The sequence below is a fragment of the Ambystoma mexicanum genome, chromosome 3q (genome assembly GCF_040938575.1).
Source record: "Ambystoma mexicanum isolate Mex_15411 chromosome 3q, UKY_AmexF1_1, whole genome shotgun sequence".
Taxonomy (NCBI): domain Eukaryota; kingdom Metazoa; phylum Chordata; class Amphibia; order Caudata; family Ambystomatidae; genus Ambystoma; species Ambystoma mexicanum.
The window spans coordinates 1,079,805,302-1,079,831,212 of record NC_090926.1 but is presented as its reverse complement, the minus strand read 5'-3'; the positions used below and the strand labels follow the sequence as shown (position 1 = coordinate 1,079,831,212).

At 45.2% G+C, this 25,911-nt stretch overlaps 1 protein-coding gene across 3 annotated transcripts in view; it reads left to right on the top strand.

Annotated features, from left to right (window-relative positions):
- Nucleotides 1-25,911, top strand: part of LOC138583262 (zinc finger protein 436-like) — a 253,278-nt gene that overhangs the window by 118,649 nt on the left and 108,718 nt on the right. For all 3 annotated transcript variants that reach the window (XM_069655341.1, XM_069655343.1, XM_069655342.1), the window contains exon 4: nucleotides 3,990-4,109. In XM_069655341.1, coding sequence (XP_069511442.1) covers nucleotides 3,990-4,109 — 120 coding nt within the window. The remainder of the gene's footprint in view (nucleotides 1-3,989; nucleotides 4,110-25,911) is intronic.

Here is a 25,911-nt window from a genome sequence, read left to right as displayed (position 1 = left end):
AGAATCAAATGATTGATGAAACTGACGAAGTTGACGATGACCGCTGGTTTGGATTGTTATTTTCATGGATTCCACAATGGATGGCAGATGCATTCAAATTCCTAGGAGCCCTGCTCGTGATGATATTGCTCGGATTCTGTGTTATCAAGATAATATCTCCGTGCCAGAAAACTGCAAAAAAAGCCATAGGAACGAAGATCATGATTGATGTTGAGCCAGGACAGAAGCCAAAGGATCTGACTGATGAAGAAATAAGAGACTTTGTGAAAGCCAGCATTTATGCACCAGAAGGTATCCAAGGAAACACAGAAATGATATGGGAAGATGGATCTATTGCAGTCCAAGTGGACAATGTCAATTTATGACATGGAACAAAGATGAGCACCTAAGAACAGCAGGAAGCTTGAAGGGAGTCATAAAGATATGGACCCCAAAGAGATATTTCTTCAGACCTCTATGTGTGGACCTAGAGGATGAAATAAAAATAGATCCAGAGGATGAAGTCAAGGTGGATACAAAGGAAAAAGTGAAAGTGGTCGATGAATCGCTCAGGGGGGGGGGGGGGAGTGTAGAGGAGGTACCAAGCATGATTCACACTCCAACCACCCATTTTGAAGTACCAGGAACATTCACTCTGAAATACGTGACATATGATGAACAAATAAACCAGCAGAGAGCCGCAGTAGGGCTCTGTCCAATACCTATCAGAAGAACAACACATGTTGAAGTACCGACACCTAAGAAAACCTGGACAGCAAGGTACCCATTGAGAAAACCATATCGACAAGTGAGACAGAATGACGATTGTCAGAATGCAATACCTGAAGAAGCCAAGAAGATACTAAAAGAAGACGAATGGTGAAGTCATAAGAACCTGGACTGACACACACATAGAAAATATAACGACCTGAGAATGATGAAAAGAGACGAAAACCCCATGGATAAGTGACATTCCGACCCTAATTGAAATAATTGATATCAAAATGTCAGAAACGTATGCCATGAGCGCGATGGAGATATTCAGTTAGTTTAAACATGTACATATGCTCAGTAACCGCAAGAAGCACAGAAAGCGTGAGGCTTGCTTATGCTTAGTAGTAAGATAGATTGCGGCCAGGGCCACATGTACATATCTACCTCAAGAAAGTATGTTATATAAGTATACTTCCACTATGCACAAGAGCAGAATCAACCAAAGGTTACTAAAGGTCTCAAGGGGAGAGCTTTGCAGCAAACAAATAGAGAATTAAAGACAGAGAGAAACTCAGACGAAGACAACCATGCCAAGAAGCCAAGGTCGTATCGGATGAAATAGATCAACAATGGATACAATTAATGAAAAGAAGAACAGAGTATCCTGTGCAGAAAGGTCAAGATAAGCCACAGATGGCAGATGACTGGCAGAATTAAACCAAATGCACGATGATGGAGAATAAGACGATTTCACAGTGTCAGAATCACATGACCGAGCAAGCAGAATGGAGGAAACGTTCACACCTACTCATGGACCCTTGCCATGCCCAGACGCCTTAACTTGCCCACACCAAGAAGCAGACTCTAGGCCAGCCACAAATAAATAATTGACACATGACCACTGAAGTGATGATTGATTGTAACAAAAATTGGTGGGAAGCTGGGGGTGCAGACGAACTCCCTGCACCTGGCCAGCTATTCTGCATGCTGCTAAGAGCAAGTGGAAAAGTATGAGTGGGGTTGATGCCAACCCAATCATAGTGGACCATGTAATCTAGGGTCCTATAGTTAGAACCAATGAGACGTTGTACTTTAAGTGACGTTTACAGTAGCCATTTTGAAGGAAGGGCTTAGTTGCCCCACCCGACGTTGTCTATCCAATCCCCTCTCTCAGTTACCATATACAGATATAGTGCCTATATTAAAGTTACCTTCCTAGAACCAATCAAGTTGCATGCTAAGTTTAAGAGTTACACGTCGGTGACAAGTTTTTGGTATAAATACTGTTTTTTCTGAAATTAAATGGAGTTGAAGCGAGAAGGAAGATCGAGCGATTGCTGATATTCATGAACTCCCTCGTGTTTTGTACTTGTCATTAAACGGGCACCCTTTGCCAAACTATTGAGTTGTCATTATTGATTTGATGCGAGAGTATTTATCTGCATCCCCATCCATCTCAAGGGTGCTGCTGCTCATCTTAAAGTGCTGTTTGGGAAATCCCCAGTCCTATGGACCGGCTGGGGTCCCTACTGTACAAGGCTATGACAACCAAGGCACTCTCCCTTCCAACCTAGCAGTTAAGCCCACAAGTTCCGAAACCAACATAACCGAAGAATCCTCCACATTGCAAGGCTGGAAAAAGTGTTCTACTGCTATGCAACCATATCGAACCCCAATTACTGAAAATGTCCCCCACTCCATTGCACAGTGCTCCAGTCCAGCTAGGTTTTCACTATAGAAAACTCCAAATATAAACTTCTTTTTGAAATGGATACAGTAATCGAGCTATCATGTAGTGTTTGTACGAAATGGGGTCCAATATCATCAACACACAGTTGAAATAAAGCTTGTAATGATAGTGGGTCATATGAATAGGACATGATCTATACATATTCAGAAATGTATTTGATGATTGTTACGGTGGAAGGGTATTAGATGTAACTATAGGAATTCAAGCTTAATTTCCATACCATGTAATGGTACCAGGTATGGATGAGTAGTAGGAACACGTAACCTATAATAAAAATAGTTAATGGATGCCATACTCATATATTATACTAACTTTGAGAAAGCTCCATTAGGAGTGATGCTCCTTGTTTTTCTTTCTCCGGTGATTCCGACAAAAGTAGAGATGCTAAAAGGGTTTTCAAAGCTTCTGCTTTGCGGAAGATATGAAGGTTTTTCAACATTAAAATAGACTATTTTAAAAGACCTGGGCTCCCAAGGGTCGTGGTGTTTTCTCTAGTGTATAAAGATTGTTCTTAACACAGCAATGCCTCTGTATGTATCAGTGCGCTACCAGGATGGAGAAGCTGATCACGTGAAAAATAAATAGCGTTAGGCTAGAAATTGACTTTCAACTTACTTAGGGGGTAGTTTGCATACAGGGGGACAATGTGCAGGGTAAAGGACTGTGGGCTCTATCACAAGTTGGGTGATTCCCGGGGGCTAATTGGCCGGGATGCCGCCCAACGCTATTAGCGTTACCACTTTTCGGTCTGGCGCAGTTAGTGCCGTATCGCGAGTGGCGGCATAGCTGTAATACCCCATTCCCCATTGCATCCTGCACCCAATGGGGGTTTCATGGCGCTATTAGCGCCACGCTGGGTGGTAAGTGGAAATGTTTACCTCCACCAAAAAGCTTGAGGTAAAACTCACTCACTGCCCAACTCGTGATTGGGCAACCCTTAAATGCAGCGGTACTAGCGTTGCCGCCGCATTTGAGGGCTAAGGCCCAACTCGTGATCAGGCCCAATAACAAGCCTTCGTGACCAGCTCTAAGGTCAGTCTTGTTATTCGTACATGAAGGCTCCTTTACAGCCACCTCACCCTACTACCCATCACTCTCTGAGTCATGTGTCGGTCCATGGATACCTTTAACATGGGGCCTGTACCAATAGGTATGGACTGCAATCCAAGCCACGTGATTGGCTGTCCTACTCTCAGCATTCCAGGAAATGTAAACTATAGAGATTTGTTTGATTGGCAAGTGGAAGTAACCTTGCATTGCCAACTTGCTGGCTGCACTACCAGTTGCTGTTTTTTATCCCTTGCTCAGCACTTTCCAATCCTCCCCTCCCCCTTGCACTTTCCCCCTTCCGTATCCCCTGCACTTGTGCGTTCTCAATGTCACTTGGCCGAGTAAGATCGTTGTTTTATTCCTTCCTTCTTCCCCTCCCTTGCCTCTTCGCGTTCTGAAACACTTAACAGCGTGATACAAATAAAATATCATATCAAGTACTTAGGGAGATTTCAAGAATAATAAATCTCAAGGGATTACTATGTTTATTTGACAGGTGACGTGAATCCAGATTCTGATGCGCCTTTTGGAATACTGCCAAACCAAGATAAAATAGAGTATCGGCCGGATCGTCCGGACACAAGGAGACAGGAAAGCTCCAGTTGTCTCAGAAACGGTAAGGTCATCTTGATACAAAGTACAAGTTATTTGTCTCTGATATAATGCACCAGCTGATGCGCCTATTTTATTGTCCATTTTGGTAAAATACTGGGATGGAAAACAAATACTGCCCTAAAATAATGCTATCTACTGAGAAGCCTGAAAGTTGAACCCACTGCCATTAATTATGTAAAAGTGCAAAAGTCGAGAAAATTCATTTTTCTAAATTGTTTCAACGTGGGTCCATGAATGATAGCAAATTGAGCAATCAGGCATTACACTCTTACCCCGGCCGTGTTATGTTTTTCACCAGTTTCACTAGCTGATGTTGCAATATTTTAGCTGTTTAAATAGATGGGAAAGAATCTAATCTTTGCCCTCCACATATACAACGCTTGTTTTGGAAGCAGCCTGATGTTGCGGCTTGGCACTTGGCAGCTGTTTGACATGCATGCGTGCACCCACCCTTTGGGGTCCATTCCTCTAGCCACGGAGCTCAGCGGTGCTGGGTGGCGGCAGTTCAGTGGTTGATGGTGGGCTGAACGTGTGGGTTCATGTCACATGACTGTTGTTTTCTTTTCTTGGTTACACGAGTGTCTTGAGGCAGAGAAGTGCTGCCAGTTACCACAGTCCTGATCTGCCTAAGGCTTAAGAGCAAGGCTGTGAGTAACAGTGTGGTGGGGTGGAGTGCTGGTGGGGGGGGAGTTGGCGTTGTTGTGTGGTGAATGGTGTGACTGAGAGAGTCCGCTGCAAACAAACCTGCTTGTACCTTTTGTACTTTTTTGTAAGTTATTTTATAACTGACACTTGCTCAAAAAGGGGGGCTGTATTGGTCCCATAGCTATAACCCTACTGCCTTGCCTCACAATACCACCTTGCAATATTCCTGCTTCTTCTTGCACTCCATGGCCATGTATGCCCCAAAGTGCCTCAGGGGATGCCTAATAATAGTCCTGTGTAATAGCTCACATAATAGCACAATAATCTATAGAGAATGCTGTAATTGCGTCACGGCTAAAACTTTTTAGAGGATGGCATGGAGGGGGTGGCCTCCCCGTTATCATAAGTATTATCATTAAAACAAGGTATCGGCAGTTAGCCAACTGATGCACCCAATAAACAAGCTGACTAAGCTAGAACTTAAGTCTATTACAGCTACTATTCATTAGTCTGTTATGGAGTAACATGTGGCAAGAAGCGGGGCAGAATGTGAATATTGAGGGTTGAAGGCTTGAGAAAATCAGCAAAAGCAGACCCAGAACTCAAATCAAGAGGCTTGCGGCAATCCTCAATAAAAATGGGCCCTAAGGAGTCAGAACATTTCTCAGTGGTACCGCCCAGGAGATGCACATAGAGCTTCAGCAGGAAGCAGTATCTGAAAAACCAGGAGATCAGGTGGCGTGGGGTTGAGTAAAGATCCATTCATGCAACCAGTGATATGTGAATGAGGAAATTAATGCAACCCATAGTTTTATTTATTAGACAGTATGGCTTTAAGTGCGGTAAAAAATCTAAAATCTAGATTTCATTCCCATATTTTGGAGAAAAGGGAATCGCAGGAGAGATGCTTATAACTACTCAACAGGAGTCATGTTGTCAGCCACCCATTGTTGCACAACCCTTTAAAAACATGGGAAGCCTTGGTGCATAAAAGGCATGCTAAAATGGCCACCACGGGGCCTGTCAAACTTTCAAGATCGCCGCAGGTGGGGTCAAGCTGTTGAGGGATGAGTAGGTGTGCAGTGTTTTGGGTGCTCCCAGCATAAACCTCTCCAGTTGTGGGTCGAGTGCTTAGCGTTGTATCTTGCCTTATATCGACCAAGACTGGGTGGATCTTTTGTGGGTGCTAGAGTATGTATACTATAATCCCACATCACCCTATTTGTTGCATGGAATGTGTATGATTCGCACGTTTTGTGTATGATCCACCAGTGGCGTTTATGCCTGCAGTACAACATTTACATGAGACAATCAGGAATACAATACAACAACCAAAGACTCGTTTACAACAGGCCAAGGACTAGTATAAAAAGCAAGCAGATAAAAAAGAAAAACGGCTCCAAATGCCAGGTGGAGTCCACGTTTGGTTGGCTCCATGATGCATCCACCTGAAGGGCCCTAGAACATTTAATCAACGATATATTGGACCTTATTCTATCACACACACACTGTTAATTCAGTTGCTGTTAAAATGGCATTACCAAGAAATCTTTCCATGCACCCGGTTTTCCACGTTTCATTAGTAAAACCAGTAAAGGTACGTGCTCCACAGTGACTAATCCTTTCCTAGTGGTGGTGGATCAAGGGGAACCGGAATATGTAGTGAAACATATTCTTGATTCCAAGAGAGGGAGGAACAGGTCATTGATTGGACGGGATATGGGCCTATGGATAGGACTTGGGAGCCAGCAGCTAATGTCCACACTCCAAGATTAGTCAATCGTTTTCAGAGAGAGTATCACAATTAACCGGGTCCTCGACATGTCACGTTGGGAGGGGTCTTGTGGGGGGGTACTCTAAGGAACTCATTGTTGCAGAACCCTTTAAAAACATGAGAAGCCTTGGTGCATAAAAGGCATGCTAAGATGGCAGCCGTGGTGCCTGTCAAGAGACTTCCAAGATTTACACAGGTGGGGTCAAGCAGTGTTTTGGGTATTCCCAGCATAAACATTTCCTCCAGGTGGGGGTCGAGTGTTTAGCGTTTGTTGCAATCCTGCCTTAACGCTTACGGTGCTTGTTTTGAGATTCCATGCCTGCAGTCCCTGCAATTGGAAATTGAACCTGGTTCGCAAAGCAACTCGATAAATATAAATATATTCAAGTAAGAAGAAGTCAGAAGCCTTACTTTTTCGGTCAGCAGGAAAAGTTGTCATTTCATTTGTGAGCTAGCGGCGTTCCTCAGTGTGTTTTTTGACGAGCTGCTCGGAAAAAGTTGTCATTTCATTTGGGGGACGGGCTCTGCGATGTGTCTTTTTGAGTACTGCTACTTTCCTGTTCGTGTTGCACTAGTAAAATTGAGCAGATTAATTTGAAGTGACTTCCCAGCGTGCGCGAGACTCCGCAGCTGGCCTGTGTTACATTGGTGCTTCCCGAGAGGTCCCGTGATTAAGGAACTTCCCCGCTCGGCTCGCAGAGATATTTTGTATTCAGTTCAGCCCTGTGTGGCTGACTGCTCGTCAGTTTCATTAGTTCATCAAACAAGTGGAACTTTACTTAAATATTTTTGGCTGGAAGCCTATTTCAACTGCAGTTTCAGTTCTTCATAGGATTCCTGCAAACGAAAAGGGGAAAGAAGATACATTTGAGTTGTCAGTTTAACTACAGACCTTCAGCAAATCAAGGGAAATGAAAGGCACTTTTTTACATCGCTTAACACTAGTTGCATTACTTCAGACTACTGTCATTTTTCCCTCATTTCCTGGAAGCTGCATTAGTCCGCTTTCTCTGCAGCTACTATTCAAGATGATTATTTTGGTAAACATTGTTTGCATAATACATCACAAGGGTTACAATAAGCAACATTAATGAGTTCATGACAAGTACATTCCCTTAAATAGTATTCTATCATGTGTTCACAGGGGAGACCATTTCCAAGAATACAAGGAGACCATTTCCAAGAATACAAGCACTACAGTTCCCAGTTTCACACACCCGTAATCCAATCGCTTTAGGGGTAAGGGTGAGTGTGCATTTGATTGTGCCACACACCTTTGCTTCGTTAAGAGGTTGAGTGTATCTTCTCCGCTTCCAAGCGCTAGGAATTCTCAAACAATCGTCCCTGTAACCAACAAGTAAGTGTTACACATGTGATCATAGCCACGCCATATATTCAAAAGTATTTATTGTGGGCGGAGAACCCAAGCGCTTTTTAACTGCCTCCCCCTTAAAACCCTTGTGGCTGCCTTGGAGTGCGGGGGCACCTCATGCAGGCCTCCCTGGGCCTCCTACAAACCGCTGCGTGAGGTACACCCCCCCTCCATTTGGGCAGGGGGGCTGAGCAAGGATGTCGTTTCACCAAAATGCCAGGGGTAGCGGAAGTGACATCACAATGTCACGCCCCAAGAGTGACATCACAGGAAGTGATGTCATTTGGACACTTTCCCATGTGACATCACAGTAGGTGATGTCATTTGACCACGCCCCATGTGACATTACAGGAAGTGGCATCATAAAGTATTATCCCTGGGTAAACTAAGAAAAATATGGTTACGATATCACTGTATTGTGACATTTCATACAAGAATGGATCATCATATGTAGCAGTGTGTACAGGCCCATGTTGCCATGGGAAGTGTATGAACCCAAATACCCTCTTTCTGTGGATCAGCCCTGTTATTTCAACAGGACTACAGAGCGAAATCACATTCTGGGGGGACAGGCGCAGATAGGCGGGTATGGGAATAGGGGAAAGCCAGGATAAAAGGGGAGAGGGAGAATATTTCACCAGAGAACATGTAGTACAGTACTCATACTGTGTCCAGCTCACATGGTGTAATAAGGGCAGAAGAACGAGCCTGGCAAAAAGCCAAACAGACGATCCCTGTTGCACCTGTACTTTGCGGGGAAGCTCAGGGCTTGGCACACCTTGCCCACATGATTGGAGACTGGGTAGAGTCCTGTTCAAATGTCCAACGGAGTCAATTGATCCTCTGCATAACTGTATGCTGCCAGTGGAAGGGGGAGCTGGGTGTCCTTGGGTCCATGGAAGGCCAGAAGCTGGGCTGCATCAAGGCCATAGTGGGAAGCAACGCTTTATGATGTTAAGGGACAGGCATCATCAGGCAAAAAGACAGTAGCCAGTTAATTGGCTCACTCGTTTCATCACAGTGGGGAGGCCACAATTGATGTTAGACCTGGCCTGGTCACATGGTCTTTCTAGGCCCGTACATTTTATGAATGCCCATACAGTCACTGAAGGCGTTCCAACCAGAAAAAAGCGCATTGAGGCCTTACAAATGGAGAAAGAGTGCTATATAAATAACCAAAAATAATATAATACTTTGCCCCCGCAGAGCTCGAACAGACTAGTTTCCTGCATCTGTAATGGTCCTGTAGTTTTTTTCTGTGCATGCTAAAATGCCATCTGCCACCAATGTTACCCAAAAAGTTGATGGGGGGGTTAGGGGGGTTGCGCGAATAAGGCTGTATGGAATTGCACGCACTGCATGCAGGGTTGGGGGGAGTAGCTGGACTTTCTTCGTGCTCCCCAACACTCCAAATGCTGTATACTCCCTGCCCTGGTCAGCTAGTAAGTTCTGACTAGTGGTCCCCAACCCCCTCCCCCCTTCTCATTGCGTTCGATTTTCTTATTTTTTCTTTTTTTTCATCTGCCCCCAGGGGTCTCCATACATGTTGTCTCATGTTTTGGGGCCTCGGGGGAGAGGGGGTGAAGTGAGGGGGCCGCTTACCTAGTAAGCAGTCCCCCCTTCCCCCGCTTCTAAAAGGGATCCCTGGTGGTCTAGTGGCCATCCCTGGTGGTCTAGTGGCCATTGCTAGCCACGGATCGAGCGCTCTGTGCCCGATCCAAGGCCAGCAATGCTGTCACAAAAGGTGTTGTTGGAAAGGGGAGATTCTCCCCTTTCCAACAACACCATCCAAACAAAAATCCATGGTGGCTAGAGTCCCCCTCCCCCCTTCCCATTGCGTTTATTTTCTTATTTTTTATTTCTTTTCATATGCCCCCACCCCTAGGGGCCGATGGTCACCCATCTGCCCCCCGGGATTTTCATACATGTGGCCCTAAGCTTTGGGGCTTTGGGGGGGGAGTGGGCCGCTTACCTAGTAATCAGCCCCCCTACTCCCCCTTTCCAAACACATCCCTGGTGGTCTAGTGGCATTTCTGAGCGTGGATCGAGCGCTCTGCACCCAGCAATGCTTACACAAAAGGTGTTGCTGGAAAGGGGAAAATCTCCCCTTTCCAACAACACCTGCCTTGATCTGCGGCTTGAAATACAGCCGGGAGAGCAAGGCAGAGCAAGGCGGAGACTCATCTTGTGTTTTCACCGCAGCAGCTGAAAATGGCTGCCGCAGTGAAAATGCTTTAACTTTCATGTCAACGTGCATTACGCATGCCAACGTCAAACTGAAGGTAATCGAGCCCCCAGGCAGTGAGGAGGGACCTCCCCGTCACATAGCCTGGGGGTTGGATTACAGTTTTCGCACAAAACAGAGTGCCTAAAAGGACGAGCTATCTCGTCCTTGGCAACCTGGAGGTAATGTCAAGGACGAGATACCTCGTCCTTGGCACTTAAGGGGTTAGGTTTGGGAGCGTGTTGTGGCAGTTGCTTACACAGGTGCATTAGTGGAGTAACATCCTCCGTTGCGAGAAGTCTTAATCGACTGTCGATACTTACCGTTATTTTACATAAAAAATATGTTTCAGAAAAACAATAAATATTAGCATGCACCACTTGTCCACTTGTCGCCGTTCCAAACCTATATTTCAAACTTTACTTCAATCTACCTATTTAGTCGGCACCGAAAATGACTAAATAAATATTTTAATCAGCCTCTTAACACAACTTATTGTTTGTCGCTCCTCGACATCTCACTCTTTTCCTCATATACAAAATACATATAATACACAAACGGACAAACTGGCCGGCCCCAACATATAACTTTTCTCAGCAGGCCTTGCTGCTATTCTTGCCCCTAAAAATACTCTAATAGGAGTGTGTTATTCCTTTTCACAGACCTTGTCTTTGTGTCGTCTATTTATCTACTTGGATTTTTAAATAACTTCTTCTAAACTTTACTTCTCCAACTCCCTCAGGGTCAGTCGCTTCTCCAAGCAACGAGTTGGCGGTAGATCTTTCTTCGGCTGGGCCCTCCCACTGGAACAGCCTCCCTGAAACTTGAGGAGAACCATCTCTGGTTCCGGAAGCACCTCAAGACCTTCCTCTTTGCTTCTGCTTTCACTCCTCCTCTCCCCTGCTGGACCCCTGGCTGAAACTGCACTGGACACCTGGCTACCCTCTGATTTCGGGCCCAGATCCCTTCCCCCCGCCAGCTGGACTCCTACACTGCCTCCTGGGCAATCCCTGCACTTGGGGGCTGTTTCTGTCTCCCTACAGCCCCCAGCCGCTCTTGACACTTGATATCTGCACTTACCCCTGCACTTGCCACTAGATGGCCGCACTTTTACCTTCTGTTTTATTTATTTATTTTATTTATTTGTACTGTTCATCCTATGTATTGCACTGCTCCCTACCCCCGCACACTTTCCCTTTCACGCCTCCCCTGCAATTGCGCGATCTCAATGTCACCTGGCCTAGTAAGATTGTTGTCTGTCTTCCCGCTGTTGCCCCCTCCCTTGCCTCGTTGCACTTTGAAACACTTTTGTATAGGCGCAGTTATAAATGCCATATCATATCATAAACTATGGGCTCATCTGTGACGCTCCTCGTTATATACCTTTATTTGACACTCTGCGTCATTAACTAAATACCCAAACAACCCTCTGTTACTTTCTTCCCATTATCACTTTCCCCAATTATTATTCACTCATTTTTTGCCACCTTTCTCAATCTATTCAACATTCACTTTTCAGCTTCTGACCCTTGGGATCGTTTCCTACTCAGTAGCTTTGGATACAATTAGGCACTACTATTGTGCAGTTGCATACGACATGCACATTTCACAGTTTCCTCCATAATCATCTTTCTCAAAAATGTAGGTGGATACACCAAAGCTTGAGTTCTGTTTTATTGTTTATATCCATATGTGAAATTTATTTCTGATATCACTTACATAGGTAACTTATAAGGGATTCCTCAAAGTAGACCTCCCCTTATGTAGTCTTCCCTGAAAGGTAGCTCTCAACATGCTGTTACATGACAGATTGTACAACATCTACCTGACTGATTTGTACTATTATGAATGTAAACTCTCTAAATGTATGGGTTATTACACAAGCCAATATGTCTTTTTTTTTCTATGTGTCGACATCCATCAACAGTCCCATTAGGCTTTTGAAGAAGAGGAATTGCCTCGAAACACGTCAGCCGTTGATATTGGACTACTTGATGTGCTTTGCTTTAACATTTCCTTATGATAAAATTACTGTTTTATAAAATCTGCTTATGTGTACTGCTGGTTTAACTGACACATTGTAACAGTACATCATTGTAAATTGTGTATTACTGCTCTAATTGAATCAATAACCGCCATTTGAGGTGGATATAGATAGTGTGCAGGGGACGGGAGGATTCCAACTTTGGATCCTCTTCTTTTTCCAACCTATCTCTATTATCTTGCAAGAACTTTTAGGTCAGCCGCTATTCACAGGAAGCCTTGTCGTCCTACAGCTAAATGGCGGAGGACGTCCGATATTCCGAGACCCTTAAAAGCCTACTTGGTCGACGGATCTTTAACCATTCTACCTCTGATACCACTTGAACCCCGGGACCTGGGGCCCTTTAAGACAAGGGAGCATTATGGATGGGGATGCAGAACGTACTCGTACATCGATAATCAGACCGACTCAGGACGTTGGCAAAACACTGTACTGTTTTATTAACAGTTATCTAAAACAGGGAGTTACAACGGACATCAACGGATGTTCGCTCAATTTCTCTCAAAGCATCAGATGAAAAAACAGCATTCTAATACTAAACATGTCTCATTACTGACGTCATTCTATGTGGCAAACTAAGAAAACCTACTAGGGGATGTGATAGGCTTAAAGGGAACATCTAGGTATACGTTCCATACTGACGGGAGTTGTGATTGGGTCTCTAAGATCAGGTGGACTACTAAGACCATCCCAAGTGCAAATCATGTTCTGTGTCATACTAATACACGAAACCCTATTGGCTTTACAAACTATAGGGTTCCTAAATATGTGGCCCTCTATAAGCGGTTGCACCCTTGTACCCTTCTGGAATATTCCACCTGCTAGCAGCATGCAAGCTGGTTACCCCAGGTGCTGGGTGGGGGTGGGGGGTCATCCTGGTCATGCCTCCCCACTCAATTAGCCCTCATCCAACATCACTCCTGTGGTCTGCCATTCAATTAAGGCTTTGAACTCAGCCTTGTAGAGGCTCACTGTGCCTGAGAATAAAAGGTAGTATGGCATGGTCTTATCTTCTGGTTTCAGTGTAGCTCGACCCACAGTCTATTTCCATCTGACTATGTGACTGGAGTCCACGTTTCGAGCTCTTTGTTGCATAAAATACTATTAAATGATGAACTCTTGGCACCTTCAGTGTTTTTCCATTACACCTCAACAGTAGTTTGCTTCTTTCTCACGTTCATGTAGCTCCTTAACAGTTAACCAAGCTTACGGTGGCCCGGACTCTTGATGATGGCCCAGCCAGCCTTCCTTTCCTAAATTCTTCTTCTCCATCAGCTATTTTCAACTGCACCACACTTAAAGCGCTTTCCATTCACGGGGTTCAAGTTTGCTAAAGTGCATTGTGGAACATCCAGATTCTATACATTCCTATGAATATACATTGGTGCATCGCTGCAATCTATTTACTGCGTAGCCAGCCTCAGGATTACTTTGTCTACTTGCGTTACAGCATCTGTATAATTGTAAAACGACTTTGCATTTTCTTCAGTGTTTCTTCGCACGAGCATTCTTCATTTTGATCCCGAAATGTTGCTTTTCTTGAATACCTCATCCTCATGTCCTATAGAATGTCTATTTTCCTTCCTCATTTGTGTCTTTTCTAAGTGCGTCAGTTCTGCTTCATATGAAGTCACCCGTCTCCTTTCCCATTCATTTTCACACTTCTTCTGGGACTTTTTCCAGAAGAACATTATTTCTTTGTGAATGCATATAGGGTTTTCTCAATGGATACCTTGTCTCTATGATATTTCGCAGTATAGGCATCCTCACTGGTACTGCGCATGTCGCCAATTCTGGTTCCCAACGTATAGGCAACATGGGGCGTAGTTTCTGGTAGGGGTATTTGGCTCTTCCTCTACATAGTGCTAAGTCTACCCCTGCTGTTTTTTTTTAAATTCATAGATCCATTTACCAGCTCCGGCTATAAGTGTCATGATGCCTGCCTCCAAGGAGCCAAACCAGGCCCGGCACCTTCAGAGACAGACACCATGCATTCAAGGGAAGTCCCAGCAGCCCCAGATGGGGGCCCTTTGGACTCAGTCCTGGCGCCGTTGGCGTCAGGCTCATAGGGGACATCTGTCCTGGCGCCATCAGCTCATACAGAAGTAGTTTGGGAGTATGCTTGGTGTAAACCAACCTGTGCAGACCATGCTGCAACTTCCAAGACTGGAAGGAACTATTTTTCTAGGGACTACTTGATCTCTAGGGTGTGACCGGTGGAGGAATACATATTTCTGGGGGAAGAATACATACCTGGAACTACTTGAAAGGCTATTTAAGCCACACCCAAGCAGCAGACCACGCTTCGCGTTGTTCTGCACTTAGCAGCTGGACGCTCACCGTGCCTGCTCCTGCCTTGGTCCTCCACCACGCCTGCCACCTAAAGAAACACCTAAAGATGAAAAGGGAAGAGAACAGGTGAAAACAAGAACCTTACCTGATACATCTGCACTCCGGATTCTGCACGCCGACGATCCTGCAAAGAAGGCAAACATTTTAAACGCGCATCGCTTTGTGCGCAGCACGCTGCATTTCACTCACCTGCACGTGGCGTTTTCGAGTCCTGCGACGTCCATCCGGAGCTTCCACCGCCATCCAGCACCCATTGAAAGGAAGGAGAAAGAGAGGTGAGAAGGGAAACACGAATCTAAGTAGAACTTACCTGTGGTTCAATTCCCTCTCCGCCTTCGGGTTTGTGCCATAACTTCGGCATCTCAGCACCCCGGCCCCTAAGGGGAAAAGAAACAGACATTGTATTAGTGAGAGCATGTGAGAACATTGGCAATACGCTCACTCAAGACTTACCCATTTGCAAGAGAGACACAGCAGCTCTTCTCGGGTCGGCGCCTTACCTCCGGCATTGCCGTACCCCGGCCCCTATGGGGAAAAAGACATTGGACATTAAAGGAGATACTTAAAACTGCAAAGGAATCTCTCATCGGAATTCTTACCAGAATTTGGCTTCATCCAAATCACCTGCAGCCCGGAATCTTCTCCAGCACCTGCGAAAGAAAAGAACAGATGAGTGAATATAAACCCAAACTTGCCATAAACTTTTGCGGTACGACGGGAATGGACAAACTAGTTTAAACTCATCAATCCAGTGAAGTAACTGGAATCACAACGCGCCCCTGCATCGGAAGCAGGATGGAGAGCTCGTCATTTTGGTCCCTAAGGTGAGTCTTCGCAGGGAATCCCAAAAGGGTTTCACGGAGGGAGAGAAGGGAAGCGGGAGGTCGGAACATCACCCGCAGACTATTAACCCTTCCTTTTCACACACAGTGGGATATTCCTCCGAGCCAGAAAAGCCAGGTTGGGGAATCCAGCCCAGTCCATCTTCGGGGTCTTACGCATCTCTGCAGAAGAGGTCACAGCAGTCCCAGCCACGCCCGCGCCTCCGTGGGAGCCAGGTGAGCGTTACAATAAGCTGGGGGAGAGCATTAAGCAAACGATTTTTGTTCATTTGAGTCCATGGCACATACTGCGTTATCCCCACTCCTTTATGTTTAAGAGGCATCTGCATATCTATTTAGTTTTCTCCCCCTTTTTCTTCTGATTGTGTACTACCACCATTAAATCTGGTCTATTTCTTGGTCTGTCCCTCCTCACTGTCTCTTGTGGCAGGGACGGGTTTCTCGTTGCCTCCTCTCCTTGATCATCTTCTTACCCTGCCTCTTCATTATTTCTACCACCTTGATCTTCCCCTCCATTTTCCCTTGTTTGTTCTACTTGTTGTCCCATGATGGTCCATACCCTTTGCTCATCATCTTTTTCAACACAAACATTTCTTATTGCCACAGGGTTGACTCTAAACAAAAAAATCTCCTGACTTCCAATCCCCCATTTTCTGCACCGATACCCTTATTTCTGATGATACTTCTTCAGGTTCTTGTAACCTGACTAACCTTTCCCACATTGCTCTTAACTCATTATTTATATCTTCTTGTGGACCCTCTGGGTACACTGATGCTACGGGCATGTCAGCGCTTGTGGATGGGTTATATGGAGGTGGAGGTGCAAAAGCTCTCGAGTCCCCCTCCCCTTGTTGCTAATCCTGTTGTCACTCTCTCGACCCCTGGAGGCTTATAGACTGGGTTTGTATACCCTAATGCAGGTTTAGGCGTTACAGGGCATACCCCCTTACAATGGATCTTTTTTTCACCTTCCTGATCTTCCATATCCTTGAATAATTGCCAGAGATCTTTTCCCTTTATATTTTGCTGCTAAAAAGATGTACATTATTTCTAGCATGTTTCTGTTATGGGAGCCCTGCTCTGGCCAGGAGCAGGCCACCCCTCTCCCCCTTTATTTCTACTATCCATTGTCTATATATTTGGTCACAATACAGTGGTAGAATCCTATGCAGGTGCTTTATTGGGGTTTCTTCCTCCAGAATATATATATATATATATATATATATATATATATATATATCTCTCTCTCTCTCTCTCTCTCTCTCTCTCTCTCTCTCTCTCTCTCTCTCTCTCTCTCTCTCTCTCTCTCTCTCTCTCTCTCTCTCTCTCTCTCTCTCTCTCTCTCTCTCTCTCTCTCTCTCTCTCTCTCTCTCTCTCTTTTTTTTTTTTTTACCACAAAAGACAGCAAGAGAAAATATACAACAAAAAATGGACTAAAATCCATCCCCATTCCTTATACTGAACCACTACTGTTTTTCCTTATATCCTTTGTAATACCACCTTACCACCATTTTTTATATGCTGAGGATACCATTGCTTTTATCGTCAGAAGAGAATAATGCGTGGTATTACCTTCTCAACCTGTTATGGCTGAGGACCCCTTACTTCCCAGTCCTTATAAGCTGGAGCTTCCTTTCCTCTCACTCTTTATATGCTGAGATTCCCTTTTTCCATTAAAAAAGTAGAAAAACATAAATATGCAACAATTTCAACACATAACCCACCTCCTATCTAATCTACCCCTTAACACATCACCTGAAATCCTATCCAATATATTCCTTAACACATCACCAAAAGTCCTATTCCATAACACATCAGCGAAAATGCCCTATTCCATTGATCTCATACATCATCCATATCATAATACTATCATACATGTATGTTCCCATGTTATTATCACTTGCAAGAGTATACTCACATGGGTGAGTTTCACTTGAGTATTCCTCCGTTACGAAGCTGGTTTGTCTTTCTGGAGCCACGCCCCATTTTAGTGAGCAGAGGGGATTTCTTTTAGAATGGCTCCTACTAAAATATAAAGAACACTAAAGATTTGAACAATTCCTCAGCACTGTGCTCTAGCCTATTTCGATCTGATTGTTCCCATGTACACTGCATCTACCACGTTTTAGCCGGCGCCACTGTCTGTTCCCCTGGTGTCCCGTAGCAATTTGTACTAGTCTATTCCTATTTGTCATGATCCCTGCCCCCAACCCTCATAGGCAAGTCACTGGAGCCAGGCTACGATTCTCCATTATGACCTTAAAGGCCTTGCCACCTCATCAAAGACTCTCCTGGAGTCGCCAGGCTCATTCTCAACGTGAGGATGACATGGGATCTGGTCTTGTTAAATGAGCTTTTGTAAAACATGGAGGCGCCCACATAGCTCAGTTCTAAGAATTGTGCTATGTGGTCTAGTGTTTTGGGTGTGTTCAGGCCTTGGAATACCTGGGGGCTATAAAGCTACGCCCAGGCAGAGGAACACGCTTCGCGTTACTCTGCGGCTAGCAATGTGACGCTCACCGTGTTCAGCTCGGTCTCCTGAGTTCCTTAACTGCCTTCCTGGAGCCGATTACCTGAAAGAACAACAAGAACATCTTTAGTGCGATACTTACCTGTGTATCCTGTCCACAATCCATCGCTCACCCGGTCTAGTGAACACAGCATCTCGGTGCCGCATCCATCTATGGAACGCCGCAACCTGGAAAGAAGGGAGCGAAAACAGCATTAGAAAGCGTTTCCATATTTCAATTCAGAAAAGCAGCAAGAACCATCAGACGCTTACCTGAATCCGAGCCGCTCATGGTCAGCACCCGTTCCGGAACCTCACAACGACCTACAAAAAAGAGAAAACACAGGTTAGCACATGAAAAGTCAAGAAGGCATCGCGCATTCACTCATTCACTCACCGCTTAGTGCTCTCTCGGTCAGCATCCATTCTGGGACATTACAGCGGCCTACACGAAAGAGGGGAGACACAGGTCAGCACAAGAAAAGACAAATAACGCTGTGCATTGCGCATTCACTCACTGCCTCATGCTCTACCCCAATCAGCACGACAATAACCTCTTCCTGCACCTAGAGGAAGAAACAGAGACATTATCAAGGGACAGGAGAAAGCGAGAAGGACAGATTATCAAGACTGTAAAAAAAACAGCACACTTTCCTTAACGAACTGGAGTCACAGCAGGTCTGGACTCGGACAGGGCCCGCACCAGTGAAGCAACTGGTGGTGACGCGCCCACACCAGCTACGTGCCCGTACACCGAGAAGCAGGACGGAGAGCGCATCATACAAAAAAGCAAGGTGAGGAGAAGGCTTAAGGGGAAGGTTTGGTCCTCGAGGGAGGTGGGAGCCAAGTAACAAGAGACAATAGTTTTTTAAATCCGATATTCCTGTATTGCAGGCCCAATCATCGACCGAACAAATTCCAAGGGAGGGGTTCGAGAGTGCGAGTGGTCCAACCAGGGCTGAGTGTTATCCCCGTGGATATCAGGTGAGAGTTACACCATTTTAATAATCATGTGCATTGCATCATTCATCAATTAGCCTACTTGACCCATCGCTTAGCTCACCAGGTACAACACTTTTGACCTTACATCATAGTAAATCTACCTCCACGCACATTTATCCTTGACTGCTGCCTCACCCACATGGCCACCTTCCACAGAGTCACCCTCACCATGGCTTCCCTCCTCCCACTGTTCCACACCATCACCCCTACTAACTTCCTCCCTCATCTCCTTTCTGCTGAAAACCATATCTCGGCAGTTGGTCACTACAAGGTTTCACCAAACTACCCCCTATCGAATGGATCCACCGCTTCGCCCACCTTCCACTCCCTTTAGCCCGTGTCCCATTGACATCAGAAACCTGAGATTAGGCTCACGCTTCCCCAATCATAAGATAACTACAAGGACTCTCCCTCAACACAATGTTCCCAAACCCAGAAAGCACCCACTATCTGCTTAGCAGCTACCACAGAACCCTCAAACTCTCTAATTCCCACCACCACCATGGATCATCCACCTACTCTGCTACCCTCACCGACGGTTATTCCATGCACTGGTAAACCCTCAGCCAAACCACTGCCGCCTTCCATCAAAGGAGCACTCATCAATGCTCACTCCCTAGTTGCCCACGACCTAAATATTGCTGACCTCACCTCAGCTAAGTGCCTGGACTTTCTGGCCATCACCGAAACCTGGCTTCACCAGGCAGCGGCGGGTCCAGCAATGTCCTTAGCCCTACCAGAGGGTTATACTATTACCAGAGCCGATAGAAAGTCAGGCAAAGGAGGTGGAGTAGCCTTCATTTTAAAAAACCCACCTGGGTCTCAAAGCTACTTCTCAGACTAGCTTTCCCTCCGCGGAACATTTATCAGCCAAACTGTCGCTCACACCGAATCAAACCATTCTTATGCATCTCATCTACCGTCCCCCAGGACCCTTCTCCTCCTTCGAGGATGACATTGCTGTCATGACCCTCGCCCAAAACCCTCTCTGGCAAACCCATTGGCCAGGTGGAGTCAGGACTCAGGCCTCTAGAGCCTGGCATCCTCTTCCAAAACCCTCTTGGGTCCACGCCTGGCGCCTGTGGCGCCAGGCTCATACACCATGAAAAACATGTGCTTGGGAACTACTTAATGTGTTGTCGGCCAACATGGAGGCTTCTACATAGCTTGGTTCCAAGGAACCAAGCTATGTGGTCTAGTGTTTTGGGTGTGGTAGCCTAGGGACTACTTTACCTGGACTATTTTGTTGGGGCTATCTAAACCACACCCGAGCAAAACAACACGCTTCGCATTACTTTGCAGCTTGCAACGTGACGCTCACCGTGTCCAGCTATTCCCTCGAACCTCGGAGAAGCAGAACGTGCAAAGAGCCAAAAGGAACATCATTAGCAGCAGCATCTTACCTGCAGTCTTCATCTTTAGCCACTCGCAGCTACTGAGAATAGCTTCCTTGAATCTGCAAGCCTTCCTGACAGAACGACCTGAAAGAGGAAGATAGAGGCAACATTAAAGAAAGCAGTAGAGACATTTGCAAGTTACGAACTGCTCAAAAGGCTTACCTGGCTGGTCGCCTCTCATCTGGCACCACTCCGGACATTCCACTCGCGCTGAAGAACACCGCGACCTACAAGGAAGGAAAACACAGGTCAGCAAAGGCAAGACTTCGCTGCCCCAGAGGGGCTGAAATCATGCGGGGGTGGAGGGAGGATACTTACCCTGGTCAGTCAGCCTTGAACACAGTCCTCCTGTATTTTCAGGCAGAACCTTCCCCGCAGACCACATCTGGGAAAAGCTGAGAAGCATACCAGCGAGTAACCCGGCTGTGTGGCGTCCCTGTGGATACCAGGTGAGCGTAACAATTACAGACCTCCTTTCTTCAAATACTAAACTTGGCTCTCAAACTATCTTACTGGGAGACTTCAACTTGGGGTTCCATGACCCTAACGATTTGCAGGCCCTAGCCTTGGAAAATTCCATCTCCCAACTTGGCTTCAAACACTGAATCTCTGAACCTACACACATTAAGAGCCAAACACTGGACTTGTTGTCAGACCTCAATTGTTCCACAACAATACCCCAGAATGAACCGGTCACCTGGTCTGACGACCACCTCATATCGTTTACTATCCAAGGGATAACACCTTCACACCCCTCTATTACACCCCCTACTAGCTCCAGAAACTACAGAAACATCACAATGTATAGCCTAAGGCCTCTTATCAATAACATCCTGGACTCCTCCAATTATAAGAATTTAGACTCCAACAACTTAGTTGACTTGTATAATGGTACACTAGAATCAGCCTTAAATATATCTGCCCCACTCAAGCTAAAGAAAGCCAAACCAACTAAAGACCTCAACAGCTGGTGCACACCTGAACTAAGAATCTTAAGGAACGCCAAAAGAATGGCAGAAACCACCTGGCATAAATCGCCTTCCACTCTTAACAAAGCCTTGTTCACTACAGCGGTCTCGGGTTACAAAACGGCTATCTTATCCACTAAAAAGGAATCTTACAGAATTCTCAACGCTAAATCAAGCACCAAGGAGCTCTTTAGCATACTAAAGGAACTAGAAGCTCCAGTACCCCCTACTGAGGACTGCACAATGGATGCGGCCTGGTGCACCAAAATCCAGCAGGCACTAGCGGACAAAATAGTGCTACTACAAAGCAAAATGGAATCCAAAAAGAGTAGCCTCACGTGTAGCCATTCCTTTAAGCCGGTGCAGGAGCAAAGACTCCCTAAATGTCCCACCTTTTGCTTTTGCTTTTTCCCCAAGTTACTCCAAAATAAGTGGAAGACATCATTAAAGGTCTAAAACCCTCTCGCTGTCAAGGAGACATTTGTCCTGCCTTTGTCGACAAGGAAGGAGCCAAAGATCTGTCCCCATTCGTTGCCACCCTGATAAGTTCCTCATTCAAGTCAAGTCTAGTCCCCAATAATTTTAAAGAGGCATGGGTCATGCCTCTTTTAAAAAAAACTAATTTGGATCCTAACATTCCCACGAACTATAGGCCCATAACCACCGTCCCTTGCCTCTTAAAAATCCTGGATAGAGTTGCATACCTGCAAATCCAGAAAAATTTGGAGGAAAACAACTTACTTGGCCTTAAACAATCAGGCTTCCGGCCCAGACATGGCACTGAGACAGCTTTCCTGGACCTGAAAATCCAGATGGATGAGGCTAAGGACAAAAGCAATCTGGCGATCTTACTGCTGCTAGACTTGTCTGCAGCTTTTGATTTAGTTGATCACCAAATCCGAACTGGCCATTTAACCACTGCAGCAGCCTTCTCCACCAATGCCACCAATTGGATCAAATCCTTCTTATCCAATCGTACCACAGACGTTTTCTCACCATCAGCCTCAGCAGATCTGATCCCTATTCACTGTGGGGTCCTTCAGGGCTCTTGCGTTTCACCAACGCTTTACAACATATTCACGAAGCTCCTCTTCGATCGCTTGGACAACATGGGTGTCATCTACATGAATACACGAACTATGCAGATGACACCCAGGTTCTCATTCCGCTTACAGGCCACTATGACGAGGATTTCAAGCTAATTAATAAAATCTACTTAGAAATCCAGGCTTGGATGGCCACTAATAGTTTCTGCCTTATTGACGAAAAGACTGAGCTCTTGATCATCGGCACCTAAACACGCCTATACAAACTGGACCAGAAGTATATCTCCTACAATATTGATGGAAACCTGATAAAAAGCCGCTAAGGAAATAAAAACCTTGGACGTTTATCTCGATTACACCTTATCCCTAAAGAAATAAGTCGGTGCTGTTGCATCCTCTACAGCCTATACTAACAAGCTAATCTACGGCTGTAAACCCGATCTGTCCACTACCAGTTGCATAACGCGATCCTGAACCTTAGCACTGTCAAAGATTGATTACTTCAACACACTCTTCCTAGGATCTTCCCAACGGAATCTCAACAGGTTAAAGGTCCTACAAAATAACACTCTGAGAGCTGCTATTAACATTCCGAAATCCAGTCATATTTCACCTTTCAGATGGGAAGCCAATTGGCTTTCAGTTCGCGACAATCACCCTTCGCACATTGGCAATCACACATAAATGCCTGTCAAACTCGGCTACCAAATACCTTTCGGACAAATTCAGCAAACACTTGCCCTCTCGACATACCAGATCTGCCCTTACACAATGCCTTTCAGTACCAATATTCAACTTATAAACTGTGGGGGGAGCCAGCTTTCCAGTTCAAGCTGCTAAATGTTGGAACTCACTGCCTCCCACCATCAGGCTAAAACAATCCTTCCTTGACTTCAAAACTAGAGTAAAAAATTGTCTTAATGATAACCCCATCAGATAAAGCTATTGTCTTTATGCTGCTATTTCGCTATGCTCCCCACCATGTCTGCTGATCTTCATGCTCTCACTTGTAGTATTTGACACCAGACCTAACTGTAACCACTGGTCTTCCTGACTGCCTGTCTTTATTTATATGTATATATGTGTTGCTTATATTGTTTTTCGCTGGACCCAACTGTAATAATTGGTCTACTTGACTGTTTGCCAATATGTGTGTACCTGCCTGCAACACTTAAGTTTTCCAGCGCCCAGTTACCTCAGGGTTCGGTGTGCGATACAAACAATAAACAAATACAAAATACAAAAATTGCTCAGGATACATGTGTTTTTTTTATTAAGGGGAGTGATCGCTATAGATGGGTGTGCCTCTTTTCCTGGTGTCTGGTCTAGGGCTTTGCAAAGTACGGAGGCAAAAACTAATATCACATCGATGTCACCACTTGTAAGGGTAGCCCAATTTATAGGGGTACCCCTTAATTATACGGGTACCCCTAATCACGCTCACACCAGAATGAATGCACCCCTCTAGGGAAGCAAGGCCAAAAGTCTTATCTTGCAAGGATAGCAAGTTTAATCTTTACAGACATGAAGATGGGGCAAAGAACTCCCTGAACGGCATCTTCTGTCCCTCTTCCGTTCCAAGCTCCTGCAGACTGGAGTCAGGCAGGAGCTTGTATACTCTTTATGCTGTACTGGCATCCCTGAATATGGGCATGGCTCCATCCAAAACGGTCCTTCTTCCCTTCAAGGGCTGCTGCAGTCTTCCCTCCTTCATGGTCATATTTCCGTTTAACACTTACTTCTTAACATACTGCTAGGAATACACTGCAGCTCCCGTTTTTCATCATTTTGCTACATCATGAACATTTATATATAAAAACATTTTCCAGTCATGCTCTCCATATTTCATTCATTCAACTGATATTTTTTATCTGGTCTTATAATCTCCTCAAAACCTTGTTTTCCATAATTCTGCATTGTGTGCATGAGCCTTAGCCTGCCTGGGCTCTTTGACAGATAGCAAACAGCTACTGCGATACGTGCTGGCCTGCCAGAGCTAGCGAACACCACGGCACTGCCAGTCCATTTTTAGCACAGGCCACTTTTTTTTGGCAGAGAGCCTGCTTGTACCATGCTTTTTACCATTTACCAATCTATTCAGCTGATAGTTATTTGCACCTTTTGTTTAAATAATAACTGCCTTCTGTTAATGCCCGCCCATGTCGATGTGTGACATTATATTTGCATGAAAAAAGCTCTGTGCTCCTCCTCCCCCCTGGTCTCTTTGTTGTGCCTATAAACAAGTCAAAAGAAGTCTTACCCAATAATAAAATGTGCTTGGGAATGAAGGAAGGCGCTAGCTCCTTCCCAACACTGTATTGTCCATTTTAAAGTGATGAAATAAAGGTACACTTTTCATACAAACTGTACACACAGTTTGATTTTTACAGTTCATACATTACACAATTAACATATACAAACTCACATCAAAGGCAAGTGACAGCTGACTTTCATGCAGTTTTAAAGTGATGGAATGAATGTACACTTCTGAAAGAAATGTACACTTTTCATATGAAAATGTACACTTTAGGAGGCATACAATGTATGAGCAGAATGGAGGTACATTTTTTATCAAAACCCTACATGTACATTTGTGATATTAACTTTGTTTATTTTAGCAGGATCAAAATCAACTCTTACTATGTGCCCTCTTACAACACATGTTCCTACGACATGCACTTATAACACACACTCCAATAACATGTGATCCTACCACACATGCTCCTATGACACATGCTTCTACAGCATACTCTTATAAAACAGTGTCCTATGACGCGTGCACCTGTGACATGCACTGCTGTTAATCATACTCTTACAACACACACTGTAATCCCCCACGCTCCTGACACGTTCACCTACAACCCGTGTACCTGCAGCAAATGTACCTACAACACATGCACCTACAACAAACGGCATGTGCTCTGAGAAAAACAAGAGGGCGTCCTCACATGTACTCCCCTTGGGACCTCTTCTCAGGTGGCCAGGGAAAGGCCATCGCTTTTTTGAATCCTGACCCTGGGGGTGGAGAAGCAAGGGAGGATCACCTGGGTGGGGGTCCTTGGGGATTGGGGACGAGATGTCCTCAGGAGAGTTGCAGTATTCCGCATTTCCCTTTCATGAAGAATCCTCTATCCCAGAGTTAGTTATGGGGTATTGTTATGCCTGTTCCACTGACCAAGAAAATGAAAGAAGATGTTACTAATCCAGAGGCACCAGAAAAGAGTGAAGAAGAGAGTGGTTAATGGTGCAGTAGGCGACACATGGTATCACCCTTTCCCTATTGAAAACCACTCTTACCCTACCCCAGCCTTTATAGGCACGTGTAAAACAGCTCCCCTCATTTTCCCACATTTTACCTGTAACAGTACTGAGATGAGATAGAGGCAACTGAGAATAATGAAAACCAAAACATAATTTCAACACTCTAGTACTGGGACGAGGAAGATGCCCGCAGAGTACTGTGAAGGTCAGGCATGTCCCTTTTAACTATAGGCAGGCAAGTCAAATTGAGATTCCACACCTGCAACCTGTCAAGTGGTTGCTGGTGTAAAAAGGGAGACAAGAGGAGCAGCAAAGAGAGCAACAAGGAGACCTGTGTGTGAGAGACCAGCAGGGCCCCTTCTCGTGA